This window comes from Eptesicus fuscus, chromosome 2 (genome assembly GCF_027574615.1).
Source record: "Eptesicus fuscus isolate TK198812 chromosome 2, DD_ASM_mEF_20220401, whole genome shotgun sequence".
Lineage (NCBI taxonomy): Eukaryota > Metazoa > Chordata > Mammalia > Chiroptera > Vespertilionidae > Eptesicus > Eptesicus fuscus.
This window is the reverse complement of record NC_072474.1, coordinates 27,797,789-27,817,349: the sequence shown is the minus strand read 5'-3', so window position 1 is coordinate 27,817,349 and position 19,561 is coordinate 27,797,789. Positions and strand designations below refer to the sequence as shown.

General features: G+C 41.1%; 1 protein-coding gene across 1 annotated transcript in view; it reads left to right on the top strand.

Annotated features, from left to right (window-relative positions):
• The window catches only part of LOC114229878 (ankyrin repeat domain-containing protein 26-like), a 94,720-nt gene extending 75,461 nt beyond the window's left edge, over positions 1–19,259 (top strand). Inside the window, exons 31-36 of the mRNA XM_054724856.1 lie at positions 89–1,024; positions 4,246–4,389; positions 6,411–6,520; positions 10,273–10,390; positions 17,846–18,115; positions 19,063–19,259. Of these exons, the coding sequence (XP_054580831.1) occupies positions 89–1,024; positions 4,246–4,389; positions 6,411–6,520; positions 10,273–10,390; positions 17,846–18,115; positions 19,063–19,068 (1,584 nt within the window). The 3' untranslated portion in view covers positions 19,069–19,259. The remainder of the gene's footprint in view (positions 1–88; positions 1,025–4,245; positions 4,390–6,410; positions 6,521–10,272; positions 10,391–17,845; positions 18,116–19,062) is intronic.
• Positions 19,260–19,561: the final 302 nt, after the last annotated feature.

Sequence of the window (19,561 nt, the reverse complement as noted above, 5' to 3'; positions counted from 1 at the left end):
ATTGAAACATAAAGGTTTCTTTAATTTAAGAGGCTATCATGATATATCATGTCAATGAATTAGCTAAAGTCTCCTTTGTTTTACTTAGGTTTCTGATAGTTATGAAAAAGAAGAATGTCTGTTACATGAAAATCACATCTTGAAGGATAAAATTGCCAAGCTAACACTGGAACTAGACACACAAAAAAATCAGATAAAGGAAATGCAAAAACAATATTTTGAGGACATTGTGATTGTCAAAGAAAAGAATGACCATTTTCAAAAGACGGTAACAGAAGCACTACTTCAACACAATGAGAAGTTTGAAGTTCTGAGAGCTCAGCTTACGATGCAAAGCACTAAACTGGAGGATGAACAACAAAACAGAGGAAGACTGGAAGCAGAAGGTGACTCCTATAGGTCTAGACGGGCTACTGTTATAGAGTATCATGAGCACTGTGAGACTTCCAAAGGAGATCTACAAGTTACTTTCAAGAAAGGGAAAGAAGAATGTTTTTGTTCCCAGGACAAAAAGAACTCTGATATGTCTGACCTAAAACATAGCATTGAGATGTTTTCTCAACAACTTTCTAAATTTGAAAGTCAATTCAATCACCTGGAAATTGAGCTTCATTGCATAAGAGAAGCTCTCAGAGACAGGACATTTGTTTTACAAGGTGGAGAAGGAGACCAAAGCCAAACACAGAGTCCAAAGAAGGAAACGGAACACATGTATCAACAGGAACCAGGTAAAGCCAATAAAGTCACTGGAAAGCAGGAATCTTTACAGGAGAGGCTATCTCACCTGGAGAGGGAAAATAAGTTGCCTGAACAGCACCTGGATCAGGCTCACAACAAAGCTGACAGGAAAGGAAAGAGAGTCATTAAGATCCAAGATCAGTTGGCAGAGATCATAAAAATACTTCAAGCCAACAGTGAAAAGCAAGGTCTTATGCTGAAGGAAACGTGTAAGGAATTAACCAACGAATGGCATCTTTTAAAAGAAAACATACATCAGTATGAAAATGATAAAGCGGAAAAAGATGTAAGTATCCAGACAGATAAACATTTTCAAATTTCCTCAAAGAAAATTCAGAGCAATATTTGATGATGGCTAAATGTTGAATCCCGGTGAATATAAAAAAAAGTATAGATTATAAAGCTGTTCTTTCTATTATTTTAAAAGCAGACATTATATCCATCAAGTGAGCATCAGACCCGAGAAGTGCTTTCCTTGAGTAAAGACATTGTGTTGCCCATGAAATTTTAAGACATTAAGTTCCAGATTGCTAATAGATGTAGATTGATAACACTTAAGTCTTATATTGATTGAATAATAATTTTAGTCTTTCTGTCATGAATTTTAATATCGTTAGGAAGCAGATAAATGGAATGCTCTTACCTCAAATGAGTATTTTTATTTATTTTTTATTATTTTTAAAAATTTCTTTATTGATTAAAGTATCACACATTTGTCCTCATCCCCCCGTTCCCATCCCACACCCCTCCCCACACATGCCCCCATCCCCCTGTTGTCCTTAACTGCTGGTTAGGCTCATATGCTTGCACACAAGTCCTTTCGTTGATCTCTCCAATTTACCCCCACCATCCCCTGCCCTCCCTCTGAGGCCCGACAGTCTGATCCATGCCTCCTTGTTTCTGGGTCTATTCTTGTTCATCAGTCTATGTTGTTCATTATTTCCCCTAGATGAGTGAGATCATGTGGTATCAGAAATACACTTATAAGAACCGAAAATGAGACAAGCAATAATGGTTATGGTGACAGGCAAATGAATCAGTCTGTAGTGAGTTTCTTTCTGGGCCAACAGTTCTTTTGAGACCCAATTTCAATGTCCAACAGTTCCTTATGTGTACATGTCAGCACTGACATTACAGTTCTGGATGGTGGACAAATTGTGGTAATGCAGGTCCGACTCTCTCTGGTTTGGTCCTGGGCAACCCACAGTGATGCACAGCTGCTAACTGCTAGTATGGGAGGGCCACATCAGCGTCTTCCATCTCTGGACTGCTTCTCTTCTGTCTTCATGGCTGGAGTAGTCCTGTTGATTCCTCTCTGTTGCTGGATTCCACATGGTCTCGGATCAAATGAGTATTTTTAAATTAAGATTTAATTAAGTGAGTTCTCTTGACCATTAAGTTCAGATTGCCCAGATGAACTGAAGTGTAGATGTTGTATCCCATAGTACCTTTCCTTCACTGGCTCCTTATACATTTAGGTTGACATAGAGTTACTTTTATTCATGCTAATTTGAATTATTTTGGAAATATTTCAATCTCAAGTAATATATTCATAGGACCTCCTGAATTTTTAAAGGCATGTACTTTTCATTCAATCATAATTTGGGACAAATGTGATGAGTTTTAGCAAATGTATACCTGATTTACACTTTCAAATACTATTGACCATTTTAGTAGAATATTTTTATGAATAATTTGTTCATATTTCTCATGTTAAGGCCTAATTACTATCATTTGGAGCTATTTGTCCAAGATAGAGAGCATTGTAGCTCTCTGTGATTTACTAATTTGGATTTGGACCTCCATTTCAGACTACTGAGGGGTGGCAGGGTGTATGTGTAGCAGGTAGGCAGGTCAAGGCCAGGTTACCTAGGGCCTGGAAGACCCTTGAAATGACTTCACTTTTCTTTTAAGTTAGGAACCTATTGGGAGGATTTGAGCATGGGATTGAATATTCCAGGATCTCTGACATTAATTGAAACCTCTGGTTAAAAAAAAAGAAATAAAAAGATGTTCCATAATATTGAATTTACTACCACTTGATCCATTTACATATCCATTTTTCTTTGAGATGTCAGTAGATTCTAAAGCTTTGAGATTCCTGCGAGGAGGGGGAGGGGCTGAGAGTGGCGCTGAGCCAGCTGTCTAAGTAACCTAATACGCGATAGCAGGAGGATTACGTTTTCTGTGACTTTAACCTGATTGAGGAAACAGGAGCATGTCCATATGAGGAAAAGAAGGTGAATTGAGTTAGATAGTGATACTTTTACAGTTACATATTATGTTAATAATATATGACTCTAACAAAATACATCCATGCTGGGCCAAAAGTAGTTTTATAGTTGTTTTATAAGGAGAATAATATTGTAAATAGTAGGTAACTACTCACAACTGTAAACCTTCTTTTGCCCCATCCTGCATGTGAATTTATCTATCATTAACATAATTTAACTGGAGGCCTGGTGCACTAAATTCATGCACAGGGACATGGGTTGTCCCTCGGCCCAGCATGCACCCTGTCCAATCTAGGACTCCTCGAGGGATGTCTGACTGCCTGTTTAGGCCTGATCCCACCAGACATCCCTCTGACAATACAGGACTGCTGGCTCCCAATTGCTTGCCTGCCTGCCTTCCTGATTTCCCGTAATCGCTTCTGTCTGCCAACCTGATCACCCCCTAACCACTCCCATGGCAGTCTAATTGATGTCTAACTGCTCCACTGCCAGCCTGTTTGCCCCCACCTTCCCTCCTCTGCTGGCCCGGTCACCCCTAACTGCCCTCCTCTGCAGGGTTGATCGCCTCCAACTACCCTCCCTTGCAGGCCTGGTCCCTTCCAACTGTCCTCCCCTGCTGGCCATCTTGTGGTGGTCATCCTGTGTCCACAAGGGGGCAGGGTCTTTGACCACATAGGGGCATCTACCTTGATGTTGTGTGTTGGAGTGATGGTTAATCTGCATATTACTCTTTTATTAGATAGGATAGAGGCCTGGTGAATGGGTGAGGACCAGCTGGTTTGCCCTGAAGGGTGTCCTGGATCAGGGTGGGATTTCCTTGGAGTGTGGAGAGGCCTGGGCGAGGGGCCTGTGGCAGTTTGCAGGCAAGCTGCACCCCTGGCGACCCAAGCAGTGGCCCTGGTATCTGGAATTTATTTACCTTCCACAATTGAAAGTTTGTAGCCTGAAGCGGAGCCAAGCGTCCTGCTTGATCCGTGGCTGTTGCTATTTCTGTTTGGATTTGTTTACCTTCTATAGTTGAAACTTTGTATCCTTGAGTGGAGGCCTGAGCCCATCAGAGTGTGTGGAAAGCTTGGCTTCTTCTGGTGCCCTGGAAACCCAAGCCTCCCTTCTGGTAGCCATCTTGGTTGGGGTTAATTTGCACACTTGCCCTGATTGGCGGGTGGGTGTGGCTTATGTAGCAGTGTGATGGTTAATTTGCATATTACTCTTTTATTAGAGAGGATAATAATGTGATTTATAAAATCAGTAACAGAAATATCTTACTTACTAGGCAATTGTGAGAGAACTTCAAGGACAACTGGCTGATACCCAAAGAAAACTATCTTCAACTGAGAGTTTACTGAAACATCATCGTGAAGATTCACAATGTAAAATACAAGCGTTGCAGAAGGAATTAGAGGAAACCAGAAGTCAGGTATGCATCAAATTTAGCATGTCGTCAGTTAATCTATAACTGGTTAAATAATACAAAGTATTTTAAGATACTACTTTTAAAGGGCAGCTTTATTTTAGTATTTTCATTGTGATTAATTTATTATAATGTTATTAGTTTTAGAGTGCAGTTATTTCCTAAATCCTTGCTTTTATTCTGCCTTTTGTATTTTATGTTTTTTCTTATAGTATTTGCCCTTAGGAATGTTGAAAATTAAGAGTCCTTCTTCATAGAAGGCAAAAGGTTTTGCTTCCCCTACAAAACAGTATTTTCTGTGATATCTCCATTATCATGAAGAGGCAGCCAGATGAAATAGAGGATAGTGCTGAGTGAAATGTCCCAGAAAATTGTTTTATGTATTATCTTTACTTCAGGGAATGTATATTCCATAGATTTCAGAATAACTTGTACAGGAAGGTCATTATATTAACCAATTGTAGTAGGCATATCCTTCATTCTCACTTACTTGGAAATGAAAGCATGGAAATATTCAGATCATTGTAATATGTACACCCACAATAGGCAATTAAGGAAATTAAATCTAGATCCACTAATGAATTAAAAAAAATCTGTATTGATATAATTCACACTAGAGGCCCAGTGCATGAAATTTGTGCATGCATGAGTCCCCTCAGCCTGGCCTGTACTCTCTCCTATCCCGAACCCCTTGGATATTGGGCCTAAACCAAAGTCAGACATTCCTCTCATAATCCTGGACTCCTGGCTTCTAAACACTCACCTGCCTGCCTGCCTGGTCGTACCTAACTCTCCCCAACACCCCCTCAGGCACTTGTTGCATGGGGTAACTGCCTCTGCATGCCAGTCTGATCGCCTCTAGCTGGACTCCCTCCATGCCATACTGTTTGCCCCTAACTGCTATGCACTGACAGCCAGGTTGCCTCCAACTGCCACCTCACTGCCAGCCTGGTCACTCCTTACTGCCTCCCCTGATGGCCTGGTTACCCCTTACTGTCCCCCTCTGCTGGCCTGGTCACCCTGAACTGCTCCCCTGCTGGCCTAGTCACCCCAAACCTCCCCCACTGCCAGGCTGATTTCCCCTAAGTGCCCCCCTGCCCCATTGGCCTAGCCACCAGTCACTGCCCCCCCCCCCCCACCAGCCTAATTGCCCCCAACTACCCGTGCTGGCCTGATCATCCCATGCTGCCTGCTGTTCAGTCCTTTGGTTGGCCCTCACTAACTCCCCTCCCAGCCTAGTTGCCTCATGCAACCTGCTGTTCAGTCCTTTGGTTGTCTATCACTAAGCCCCTGCCAACCTGGTTGCCCCACTCAGACTGCTTGTTCAGTCATTGGGTTGTACCTCACTAACCCCCCTGCTGGCCTGGTTTTAGGCAGTCATCTTGTGAGGGCATGAGTGTTAATTTGCATGTGAGCTCTTTATTATATAGGATAGCATATAATTTGCCAATTTAAATTATACAATGCAATGTTTTAAAACATATTTATAAAGTTGTGCATCTGTCACCTCAATCAAATTATAGACTATTTTTATCACTCCAAACACAAACTTTATACCTCTTAGCGGTTGCTACCAGATTTTCATCTTTTTAGAACTTACTATTTTATATATCAAAACTTCTGTTTTTACAAACTTTGGCAAGTTTAATTCCAGAAAGAAAGTGGTGAAAATATAAAGTCATTTTAAGCCTGGAAGAAAGGCTTAAAATGACTTTATTTCCTATCTTAATTTTTGGTTAATTATAAAAATTACAGATAGGAAATTTTATTTCCTATCTGTAATTTTTATAATTAACCAAATTATCCTATTAAAGAAAGTGGTGAAAATATAAAGTCATTTTAAGCTGGAAGAAGTCATTATTCTTGAAATCTGTACTGACTGGCATTTAGTTTATAAACCTGTCTACTACATTTTATAAACTTGTTCACACATATTATTCATGAGCCCAGGAAGAATCATATTTTTAAGAAAGAAAAGTAAATCTCTACATTTCTAAAAATAATTTTCTTTATTTCTTTTTTCAAAGTTGCAACATGAAAAAGAAGAGACAAACAAATTTGATGTAACCAGATCTCAGCACCAGAGCTTGGTTGAAGGACTGAAGCAAAAGAATGATGTAGAAAAATCGATGACCAGGTAAATTATATCTCAGATCATTTCTAGCATGAATTATGATTTCTCGGTCACCTTACTTAATTAAAACCAAAATAAAATTTTATTTCCTATCTGTAATTTTTATAATTAACCAAATTATCCTATTTAAAAATTGTCTGCAGAAACTCACAGCACATGTGAAACTCTTTTGAGGGCCATGATATTGTACTGACACTTTAATGATTCTTAAAACCATAATGAGCTTGTCTTTTGCATATCCTGTCAACTGCAAGTTTCATGTCTATCTTGAATGTTTATTTCTGCAAAACATCTTCTCTGTCTGCTGATCTTTCCTTCTTTTTATAGAGTGGGTCCCTTCAGCATTCAAATAGGCTAATATCTTGATTCAGCTTATGTTTCTCTCTCCTTTTTTAGTTATAAAAGATATCATACGTATAAAAATGTCCATATGACTTAAAGAAGAAGTTGGGTAATCCTGTTTTTACCACTCATAAAAGCACAACAGCATCTTTCCCATGTCTGGGAAGCCCCCACGAAGCTTTCTTTTGGTTTGTTCTCTGATTCTCATCATCAGTGCTTTTCCTCTCACTTAACTGTCTTTCTCTACATTGTTTCATATCCCTTTCATTTTGTTAACATTGTGCTAGCAAAGATCTCTTCTTAAAGCAGACTTGAGGAGACTGTTACTATCTCTCTGATTTCTCTTCTTCTAAACCCCTGTTCCTTCCCCATTTCCTCTTCCACGCAGAATTCAAAGAGTTTTCTTTTATGCTTCTCCTATTTTGAATGATCTCCTTGATGTTGGTACTTTTCTTTACTTCTTGTAGACTGTTGTCAGTAGGTACCAAAAGGTATGTTTGTGTCTTTTGAAAACATTCACATATCATTATGCTTTTCTTCTTCACCTTAGATACTTATCTCTGGTTTTTAGTTGATATTTGATAATAGGTTCATTTTTTATATTAACACTAGAGGCCAGTTGCATGAAATTTGTGCATGGATGTGTGTGTGTGTGTGTCTGTGTGTGTGTGTGTGTGTGTGTGTGTGTGTGTCCCTCAGCCCAGCCTGCACCCTCTCTAATCTGGGACCCCTCGAGGGATGTCCGACTGCCTGTTTAGGCCCGATCCTGGTGGCAGTCAGACATCCCTCTCACAATCCAGGATTCCTAGCTCCCCAAAGCTTGCCTGCTTGCCGGCTGATTGCCCCTAATAGCTTCTGCCTTCCAGCCTGGTCACCCCTAACCACTCCCCTGCCAGCTTGCTCAATGCTTAACTGCTCCCCTGCCAGCTCTATTGCCCCTAAATGTCCTCTCCTGCCAGCCTGGTTGCCCCTATCTACCCTCCCTTGCCATTTTGGTCGCCCCTAACTGTATGTCCCTGCAAGCCCAGTCATCCTTAACTACCCTCCTTTGCCAGCCTGGTCGCGCCTAACTGCTCTACATTGCAGGCTCAATTGCCCCTTCCTGCCCTCCCCTGCCATAGTGGTCACCCCTAACTGCCCAACCCTGGTGGCCTGGTTGCCCCAACCTCCCTCCCCTACAGGCCTTGTTCCTCCCAACTTCCCTCCCCTGCAGGCCTGGTCCCCCCTAACTGCCATCCCTGGTAGACATGGTCTATCCCAACTGACCTCCCCTTCAGGCCGAGGTCCCCCTCAACTGTCCTCCCTTGCAGGCCTGGTCCCACACAACTGCCCTCCCCTGCCAGCCATCTTGTGGTGGCCATCTTGTGTCCACATGGGAGCAGTCATCTTTGACCACATGCGGGCAGCCATCTAGTGTGTTTGAGTGATGGTCAATTTACATATTACTCTTTTATTAGATAGGATTACTAGAGGCCTGTTGCACAAAATTCATGCACGGGGGGTGTTTCCTTCAGTCCCGCCTGCACCCTCTGCAATATGGGACCCCTGTACCTTTTTCTTATCTAGTTAATCTCTTCACATTTAAAAAAAGTAATTGAAATACCACCTATTCTAGGAAATCCTCTTTAAACCATTCTCTTTACAATGTGTTTTAAGTATTTTCATAGTATACAATTCTTTTTTCTTTAGCAGCAACTTAGAATGGATGCAATGTTTCTCATTCTTGCATCTGAATTTTTTCTCGTTGCTTTTGTAATAGCAGATCTTATCCAATGTGATTTGCCCTTCAAGGACTTATATTTGGTTCAGATTCTAGTTGGCTCCCTGCCTTTTTTTAAAGCAATAATTTTGGGTTGTGATAGCAAGGCTGACTTGTAATCAAGCCTGTAGGTGTCTCTATAAGAATAATTCTATAATACCTATCACTTTAGCCTACCAGAGATTATGTTCATTCATAGAAAATAATAATAAATGTTACCTGATCATTTGATCTTCTAGTAATATTTTATAGCAAGATGTATTATTCTAGTAATTTGACTATTACCAAACTGAGGCATATAGAAATAAATCACATTGAACAATAAAGAATGACTCAAATTTCAAAGCGTACTACACTTAGGGCCTCCCTTGTCCTGTGCCTCAGATATCCTAGCATAGTACACAGTTCACATGGAACTCAGCTTCCTTTAAAATAGGACGGGGTCCCATACTCACGAAGCAGCTAATTCCACAGCTATTTTTTTTTTAAATTTAATTCACAGCCCATACTCTTTGTACTAATTATTGGAAAACCACCCTAACAATTGCCTCTGTTCCTCTCTGTATTGTTGCCTTACATTCTGATGTTATTACAGCGCTTTTATCATCCACTCACTCTAATAAGATTGTGAGTTTTTTAAGGGCAGAGATCATGACTTGAGCTTTTGTCTCTCTGTCATGGTGCCTAGATAAATACTCAAATGTCATCCAGTCCAAATGACTGCGATGAGAGAAGCCCACCATTGCTGGAGACCTCTGATTTTTATTTAAGGGGCCTCACTTGTTCTGCACCTTTACTGAGAGGTGAGTTTGACTGATGGAATTTGGGGAAACCTAGACAGAATTCTCCTCCTGCAAGATTTTGCTAAGCCGGTGCCTGGGACTGCCTGGCATTTGTCCAATTAAAATGTGGACACACAACAGTAACAAAGGCACTGGTCTCCTACAGCTAATGCGTGGGGATCAAACACCAGCCTGCAGGACCTCACCCCCACAATCAGGATCGGCTGGTGCTCCTAACTCTGGGGAGAGGGAGACTTCCCGTGCCTGCAGGCTAGAGGCCCCAGACTCCATACTATGTACCTAAAAAGGACCATAACGCAGGCTAGCCAGTGGAGCGGCTTCTTCACCAGGAACCACAGGCAGCTTGGTCTCTTCACCACGGGCCCATTGGGAAGCATGGCTTGGTCTCCTCACCGTGGGACCACCAGAAGGCGGGGCTTGGCCTGTTCACCCTGGGACTCCCAGGTGGCTTGGCTTGGCCTGGCACCAGCAAACCAGCTAGGAACCTGTGGGGCTGCTGGGGGCCAGCCCCCTGTGCGATGTTGTCTCTGTTCTGGCCCCTCTGCGTGTTGTTCTCTCCAGCCCCGGGGCCAAGAGTAGGCCGCCCTGTGTGTTTTTCTCTCTGGCTCCAGGCCTGTGCAGGCCACTCCACCTGAGCTGGTAGTGACTGTTAAGTTGTCCCAGCCTAATTTCCATATTACTATATATATATTTAGCTAATATGTTTTCAAACAAAATTAAATTGGGACAAAAAAAGGATCATAATTTATACATTCATTTATTTTATATGACAAAACATAATATCTGTTTAAGTAATTATTAAAAATTTACTCTTAAAGATTTTGACATTTTTCTTTTGTACATTTCTGCAGATCTCAGGATCCCTTAAACATGCCAAAAAATAATTTCAATGAAGAGCACAGTTTACCCACAGCTTCAAAACTAAGTCTACTAGAAGTGGCAATGGAGACTATGAGGTTCCATCGAGAGGTAATTATAAATCAGTTTGGGGACCCCAAAATCACCTAATTTGGGGACATTGATATCATTCAATGCTTGAACAGTGAAATATAGATTTTTCTGTTAATTTTATAGACTTGTCATCAGAGAAAAAGACAGCTTTTTTCTTTATCACTTTTCCATAAAAAGAGCCTACTGCTAACTCTGTCTTAAATCCTGGCACCAGAACCAAATGACAGAATTTTAGGAATCAACTTTAATGAGACATAAAGTTCACCCATTTAAAGTGTACAATACCATGCAGTTCACTCATTTAAAGTGTACAATTCAGTGGCTTTTTCTATATTCAAAGAAGGTTTTATTGTTTCTTTATTGATTAAGGTGTTACATATGTGTCCTTATTCCTCCATTACTCCCCAAAACCCCCCACTCGTGCCCTAAGGCCCCTGTTCTCTGTGTCCATTGGTTAGGCATCATCACAATCACATTGAGGACATTTTCATCTCCCTAAAATGTAGCCCTGTGCCCTTCAGCAACCACCCTCTTCCAGCTTCCACTTGCCCACTCTTCCTGGCCCTAGGGAACCACTACTGTCCTCTCAGTCTCCCTAGATTTGTCTGTTCTGCACATTTCATATCAGTGGAATCACACAATAGGTGCTCCCTCAGGACTGCTATTTTAGGAAGCATAATGTTTCCAAGGTACTGCTGTTTTGTAGATGTATCACTGGTACTTCATTTCTGTTTATTGCTGAACAGCATTTCATTGTATGAAGTGACCACATATTTTTAAATCTCTTTATCATTTGATGAACCTTTGTGTTATTTCCCCTTCTTGGTGTTGTTAAGAATACTGTAATGAACATTCATGTCCATGTTTCTATGTGCACATATGTTTTCATTCTCCTGGGAATATAGTTATAATTGGATTTGCTGGATCATATCTTTAACCTTCCAGGAAACTTCCAGACTGTTTTCCCAGTGGTTTCGCCACTTTGCACTTTCATTGACAGTGTATGAGGGTTCCAGTTTCTCCACATTCTTGCCAACGTGCCACTAACTGTCTTTTGATTGTAGCCATCCCAGTGGGTATGAAGTGGCATCTTAGTGCTAGTTTTGATTTGCAGTTTTCTACAGACTAATGATCTTGACCATCTTTTCACATGCTTAATATCCATGTTTATATTTTCTTTGTATATCTGTCTACGCAATTTCTTTGGCCATTTTATATTGGATTATCTTTTTTAAATTGTTTGAAGTTTTACAAATGTCTTCTTTTTCCCCAGATCGACCATTCCTTCCCCTGGCCACTTCCACCTCGAAGGGCTCACCTTCACTGCCCCAGTGTCTGTGTCCATTGCTTATGCTAATGTGCATGCATACAATTCCTTTGGTCGATCTATAACCACCGTTCCTTTCCCCTTGTTTCTGAATCTATTTTCATTCATCAGTTTATGTTGATCATATCCCACATGTGAGTGAGATCATGTCATATTTATCTTTCTTGAACTGGCCTATTTTGCTTACCATAATGCTCTTCAACTGCATCCATGCTGTTGAAAATGGTAAAAGTTTCTTATTTTTATAGCAGTACTAGAGGCCCGGTGCACTAAATTCATGCACGGAGGTTGGGGATGGGGGGTGTCCCTCAAGCCAGCCTGCACCATCTTCAATCTGGGACGCCTCGAGGGATGTCCGACTGCAGTCGGATATCCCTCTCACAATCCAGGACTGCTGGCTCCCACCTGCTTGTCTGCCTGCCTTCCTGATTGCCCCTAATCACTTCTGCCTACCAGCCTGATCACCCCTTAACCACTCCCCTGCCGGCGTTTTTGCTCCTAACTTCCCTCCTCTTTAGGCCTGGTCACCCCTAACTACCCTCCCCTGCTGGCCTGGGTCCCCCCCAACTGCCCTTCCCTGCAGGTCTGGTCGCCCCCAACTTCCCTCCTCTGCTAACCTGGTCATCCCTAACTGCCCTCTTCTGCAGGGTTGATTGCCCCCAACTGCCCTCCCTTGCAGGCCTGGTCCCTCCCAACTGCCCTCCCCTGCTGGCCATCTTGTGGTGGCCTTCTTGTGTCCACATGGGGACAGGATCTTTGACCACATGGGGGCAACTATATTGTGTGTTGGAGTGATGGTCAATCTGCATATTACTCTTTTATTAGATAGGATAGAGGCCTAGTACAGGGGTGGGGGCCAGCTGGTTTGCTCTTAAGGGTGCCCCAGTCAGGGTGGTAGTTCCCTTGGGGCATGGGGCTGCCTGGGAGAAGGGACTGTGGTGGTTTGCTGGCTGGCCACACCCCCTGGTGACCCAAATAGAGGCCCTGGTATCTGGAACTTATTTACCTTCTACAATTGGAACTTTGTAGCCTGGAGCAGAGCCAAGCCTCCTGCTAGCTCTGTGGCCAGCAGCCATTTCTTTTGGGGTTTGTGTTCTTCTATAATTGAAACTTTGTAGCCTGGAGTGGAGGCCTAGGCCAGCCAGAGCTGCAGAAGCTTTGTTTCCTCAATTGCAGGGGGAAACCCAAGCCTTCCGCTCTTTCCAGCTCAGTGGCTGCCACCATTTCTGTTTGAACTTGTTTACCTTCTATAATTGAAACTTTGCAGCCTTGAGTGGAGGCTTAGGCCTGCAATGGCACACGGAAAGCTTGGCTGCCTCTGTTACCGGGGAAACCCAAGCCTCCCTCCTAGTTTCTCTGTGGCTATAGCCATCTTGGTTACTTAATTTGCATAGTCACTCTGATTGGCTTGTGGACGTGGCTTGTGGGCATGGCTTGTGGGTGTAGTGGAGTTAAGGTTAATTTGCATATTACTTTTTTATTATATTGGATAGTTTTCTATTGTGTAGATGTGCCACAATTTTCAATCCATTCATCTGCTGATTGACATTTAGGCTGTTTCCAAATCGTAGCTATTGTAAATTGTGCTGATATGAACATAAGGGTGCATATATCCTTTCTGATTGGTGTTTCTGGTTTCTTGAGATATATTCCCAGAAGTGGGAGTACTGGGAAAATGGGGGTTCCATTTTTAACTTTTTGAGGCATGCCATACTGTTTTACTGAGTGGCTAAACCAGTCTGCATTCCCACCAGCTGTGCAGGAGTGTTCGTTTTAGTCAAGACAATCTCTTCAGTAAATGGTCAGATACATGCAAAAAAAGGAAAAAAAAAAGAAAGAAAGAAAGAAACTAGATCACCAGCTTATAGCATACACAAAAACAAACTCAAAATGGTTAAAGGACTGACTCCATCAAAATAAAAAGCTTCTGTACAGCAAAGAAACCCTGAAGAAAACAACAAGAAAGCCCACTGCATGGGAGAACATATTGGCCAATAATATTTCAGATAAGGGTTTGATCTCCAAAATTTACCAAAACTCACACAACTTAACAAAAGGAAGATAAACAATCTAGTCAAAAAATGGGTAAAAGACCTAAATAGATTTTTATGGAAAGAGGACCTACAGAAGTCCAAGAGACATATGAAAACATGCTCAAAGTCACTAATCATCTGAGAGATGCAAATCAAAAAAACAATGAGGTAGCATCTCACACCTGTCAGAAGGGATATCATCAACAAATCAAGAAAGCACAAGTTCTGGGGAGGATGTGAATTGTCTTTTTATTATTGAATGTTAAGAGTTCTTAATCCTAGACATACAAACCATTTATTAGATAAAGAATTTTCAAATATTTCTCCCATTCAGTACCTCACCTTTTCATTTTCCTGATGCTGTCTTTTAAAGCACAGAATTTTTTATTTTGATGAAGTTCAGTTAATCTATTTTTGTCTTTTTATTTTCACATCTAAAAAATACTCAAATCCAGTTATGAAGATATACACGTATGTTTTCCTTTAAGACTTTCCTAGTTACAGTTTTTACATTTTGAGTTAATTTTGATATATGGTATGAGGTACAGGTCTCATTTTATTCATTTGCATGTGGATATCTAGCTGTCTCAGTACAAATTATTAAAAAGGCTATTTACACCTGATTTGTTTGGTGCTCTTGCCAAAAAGCACTTGGCCATGAAGGTGAGGGTTAGTGCTGGAATTCTCCCTTCTACTTCATTGATGGTTAACTCATTCCTTATGCCAGTACCAAATCCCATTTTATGAGTAGTCTTTCCCAGTCATCTTGCATATTAACACTTGTTTTATGTAATAATAAAATAGTGTAGTGGATTGTTTTTTATTTTGGAGATGTTTTGTATCTTGATAAAAGCCTGTGGCCAGCTTATGTTTTGCTGACATTGTAACATGATGGGATAACACCCATTCCTTTTTTTTCTACATTCAAACCTTTAACCTCTAACCCAGTGCCTCCCACTTCACTTCCATTCCATGAAATCCTGGTAACAGGATCTGCTGACTTTGCCATTTTCCTCATTGTGTTTTACTCATACTTCATAGACTCATTGCCTGGAGAGGAGAAGATTAAAATCTGGACTGTCACCATTCCTCTTTAGAAATGTCTCAATTTGAGCCCTAGCTGGTTTGGCTCAGTGGATACAGCTGGGTTTGATTCTGATCAAGGACACATACCTGGGTTTCACGCTTCTCCCTGGCCATTGATGTTTCCTTCCCTGTCTCTTCCACTGTCTCTGAAAAAAATCAATGGAAAACTATCCTTGGGTGAGGATTAAAAAATATTAACAGAAGAAATAAATGCCTCAATATGAAATCTCAAAATTTTAAAGTCATTTTTTTTTTCCTGTGGAGAAACGTTGTGGAATAAAATACAAGCAAGCTTGAAGTAAGCCAGAGGAGACCTGGTATTTAAATGTTGCCGAAGGACGCTGCTCTGGTTTTTCCACTGAGACTTAAAATTATTTCACGGTATTCTCTGTTTCCTCACCGAGGAAATGAAACTTGTTCCTAACCATGGAATGCCTCTCTGTGGACATTGCCTGTGCCCTCTGAGTCTTTGCTCTGTCCTCTTCATAAGAAATGAGCTATGCTTGCAGCTCTTATATCAGCCTGCTTCCTCCCTGTGGACCATCTAAGACCCACAGGCCTCTTTTTACTGCGTACTGTCTTGTTCTCCCTTCAAGACCTAGCAGGCAGGCTTTCTGCTACTACAATTCTCTTAGAAGATCTGAGTTTCCTATGAATTTTATTGGGGTTCATGGCATTAGAAGAGCTATCTTACAAATTGTTTTCAGATAAGCTCTTCACCTGAGTCTTCCTGGAGGTGTTGTAGGACGGTGCCTTTAACATTCTTACATTCTGAAAATCCTTAACAGAATTTGCGGAACCATATACATGTTTCTGAGGTCTTAAGTACTATATTATGTTGTGGCTTCATGTTTAGACCATGTTTTTCTGGAACACCCTGGAATTGATGTTATCCCAGAATTTAGCATTATATGACAAATGGACATGTGGGAGAAACTATAAATGGGAAATGGATATTGGAAACCCAAAAATCGGGGTTCTTTTATATTTAACTAGAGGCACAGTGCACGATATTCATACATGGGGGGAGGTCCCCTCAGCCCAGCCTGCAACCTCTGCAATCCAGGACCCCTCGGGGGATGTCCAACACCAATCCCGGGGATTGGGCCTAAACTAGCAGTCAGATACTCCTCTCACAATTCTGGACCGCTGGCTCCTAATTGCACACATGCCTTCATGCCTGATTGCCCCCAACTACCCCTCTCTGCTGGCCTGTTTGCCCCCAATTACCCACCTTTGTCAGCCTGGTTGCCCCCAACTGTCCCCGCCCCATGGGCCTGGTCACCCCCAAGTATCCCCCCTCCAGCCTGGTCGCCCTACTCAGCCTGCCTGTTCAGTGGTTTGGTGATCCCTCACTAACTTCCCTGCCTGCCTGGTCATAGGCAGCCATCTTGTGAGGGCATAAGGGTTAATTAGCCTATTACCTCTTTATTATATAGGATTGTCCTTCTTTAGCCTATTTTTCTCATCAATTTCAATTTCAGCTGCTTCCTAGCGAGAATCCCTGTCATCCTCCTTTTAGTGTCACTTTCTTCATTTCCCCAGGATCCTTTACTCTCAGACTCCTCAGAGCCCTGAAGCCTCCACTCATCATTTCTTGGAGGCCCTCTTGGTGTTCATTTTCATGCTTCACTACATTATGTCAGGTTCCACCCACCTCCTATTCAAAAGCACTCCAATGAGTGTGTGTTTCTTTTTTTAGCGTCAGCACCCTATTTTTCTATCAGTATCTGTGCCAGTTATTTATTGCTGTTTAATAAACCATTTCCATACCTCCTACATTAAAATAGCATTTACTTAGTTCACAAATCTGCAGTAAGGCCACCTCATTTCTTTTCTACTTGCCACCAGTTGGGATGACTTGAAGCTGGGAAGTGGAATCATCTTGATGTTTGTTCACTCTTCGGTTAGACATTTGGAGAAAACTTTGGCTGGGACATTCACTGGGGCAGACTCAGCTGGACACGTGTATGCGGACTGACCTGTGGCCTGGGGGCTTCTTTCTTCCCAAATGGTGACGGGGTTCTCAGAGTAAGCTCCCCTAGGGAGAGGGTCAGATGGCACCAGACATAGCAGTCACACAGCAGTCACCATATCCTATTCACCAGAACTCAGCACTGAGGACAGCACCTATTTCATGGACAAGTGCCAAACAATCTGGAGACGTGCTTCAAAAACTCAGCATCACTCACCTCGTCTTACCAACTAAACAATCAAAACAATCATTGTATCTGAAGAGAAGTAGTTCTTCCCAAGTCATTATCACTGACATTCCAGCAAGTTTACTGTTGATGATAATGATGTTTTTATTTAGCATGCTCCTTTATTTTGTGGGATGTAACAAAGAATTTTAACATAGCACTATTGACTCAAGCCCCCGGCCCCATTTTGTTGATTCTGAAAACTGTAGGGCTCACCTTGCTAAAGTTTTACAGGAAGCGATGCAGTTTCTCAGTAAACCATGGAATCATTACATCTTGGAATGCAATTCAAATTAGCATCAAAAGTTTTTAATTCAGAAAAAGACTTTTGACATTAGGATCCAAATATAAAAGATTCATTAATTATTCTCATTTTGAAAGGGCTATTTTGGGAAACATTTGGTGACTCAGTCCTGAATACCTCAATATGATATCTCTAAAACTTTATAAAAATTATGAAGTGTTAAGATGGGAGAAGAGGAATGGACTTTCTATTAAGAAGCAACGTATAGTTACTTTGTGAAGGAGAGACATAAAAAAGTCATAGAAAAAAAAAAAGAATCTAAAATCAACTGCAGATGTTGTGTGGCCAAGACAAGAAGAGTAAATATATTTTTGGGATTCCTGGTCATTTTAACTTTGGTCTTGATTCTAAGTAACTCATGGTTCCACATTTAAGACTCTACCACAGTGCAGATAACATTTTATTGCAATTGAATTTGTTTCAGAATTTCATGCTGTTAAAGTATAAGAAATTTAAATTAAAAAAAATCTCACCCAGGTGTCCACACCTTCATAACCAAACTATATTCTTTTATTCATGCAGGTTGATGAGCTTGTAGCAGATTCAAAACGTACGCATCGTCCTGAAGAAAATACAGCTCAGCAGGAGATAGAACTCCAAGAATTAAACAAAAAATGTGACGAAATGACGCATAGAGTAGAGTGGTGGAAACAAGAAGCAATAAGAGTCAGAAGAGAAATGGAAATAAGTAGGGAAAGATTCCAGGAAGAAGAAAGGCGTCTAGATAGGCTTGGAAAATGTGCAAATCCTTATCTAGCGTACAGATTGGAACAAGTCAGGCAAACTTTCCAGGTTAATTTATTGACATTAATTTGCTTTATTTCATTTTCCTGCAAATTACACTTTGGATACAGGCAATGCATGTGTTTCCCCTTCTTCCCTTAACAGCAGCTTGTTCTGTAGATTTCAGGAAGGAAGATGGCATGTTTCTCTTTCAGTGTTTTAGTTTCCATCATCACCATCACTGAGTTGATCTTACAGAATGGTTCTTACTAGAGGATCATTTTATTTTTAGATGCGTTGATGAAAAACGACTACTAGGAAAAATATAAAAGTCAGGATTTAAAAATTATTAAATTGTATTGTCCAATTTTAAGAACTTAAATTGATTTTATTATTCTTTGAGTTATAAGAATGTGTGAGTACTAATAAAAGAAAGATTTTTTGCTAAGCAAAATAAGCAAATCAGAGAAACACAAGTACCATAGAACCTCCTGAGTAATGTGTGCAATTCAAGGAACAAGATAGATGGATGAATAAAATAGAACCAGAGGCATGCATACATGGAACAGACTGTCAGATGTCAGAGATGAGGGGCTGTAATGGAGACAGGAAGGGGAAGGGATTAGCTAAAGAGCACCTATGCATGCACACAGACAACAGTGTGGTGATGGGCAAGATGGGGCAGGCCTGGTGGCCCTGTGGAAGGGGGTCTGGTAAGTACAGCCCTCTCAGAAGGCAGGGAGAATTACCTGAGAAGCCATCTACATCACTGACAGCCTCCCTACTTTGGATTACTCCTTAGTTAGGAATGCCCACCCCCAACGTCTTAGAAACATCAGTACTTTTAAGAATAATTTAGAACCTATAGCTGAATATAGTAAATCTGCTTTGTTACATTTTCATTGCTAAAATGTGATGTAATGGGGAATTCCCTTTACTACTGTGGCTACTTAATGAATGCAATTCTCTTAGGGGAAAATAAAATACTAAGCATTTGTTCTTTATAATCTTCACAGTTCTAAGAAGCAGCTAAGAGGAATCAGCACCGAACTTCTCCTTGTTTCAGAAGCAGCAAGACAGACCACTAAGCACTCCTAATAAGAAGCCCTTCCTGGGGACAGCTTTTGTTGAAAATCCTAATAAGTTTTGTACGAAAAAGAAAACTTGCTGATTCCTACTTTGAGAATCTTTTATGAATACAATAAACTTATACTGCCAAAAGGATTAATTTCTCACTTTAAGTGAAAAGTTTTGTTATCTTTTTATGTGAGGGAACATTCTTAATTGCTACTTTACTTACTGCTTTTTATTTCCGTTTTTATAAAATGTCTTGCTGAGCAGTTGTACATTTTCTAAAAGGTTAACCTTAAGAAATATTTGATTTTATAATTTACTAGAGGCCCTGTGCATGAAATTCATGCATGCATGGGTAGGGTCCCTAGGCTTGGCTGGCCATCAGGGCTATTGGGCTGCCAGGTGCAAGCCAGGGCCTCCCTTTTCCAGCTGCCACCTGCT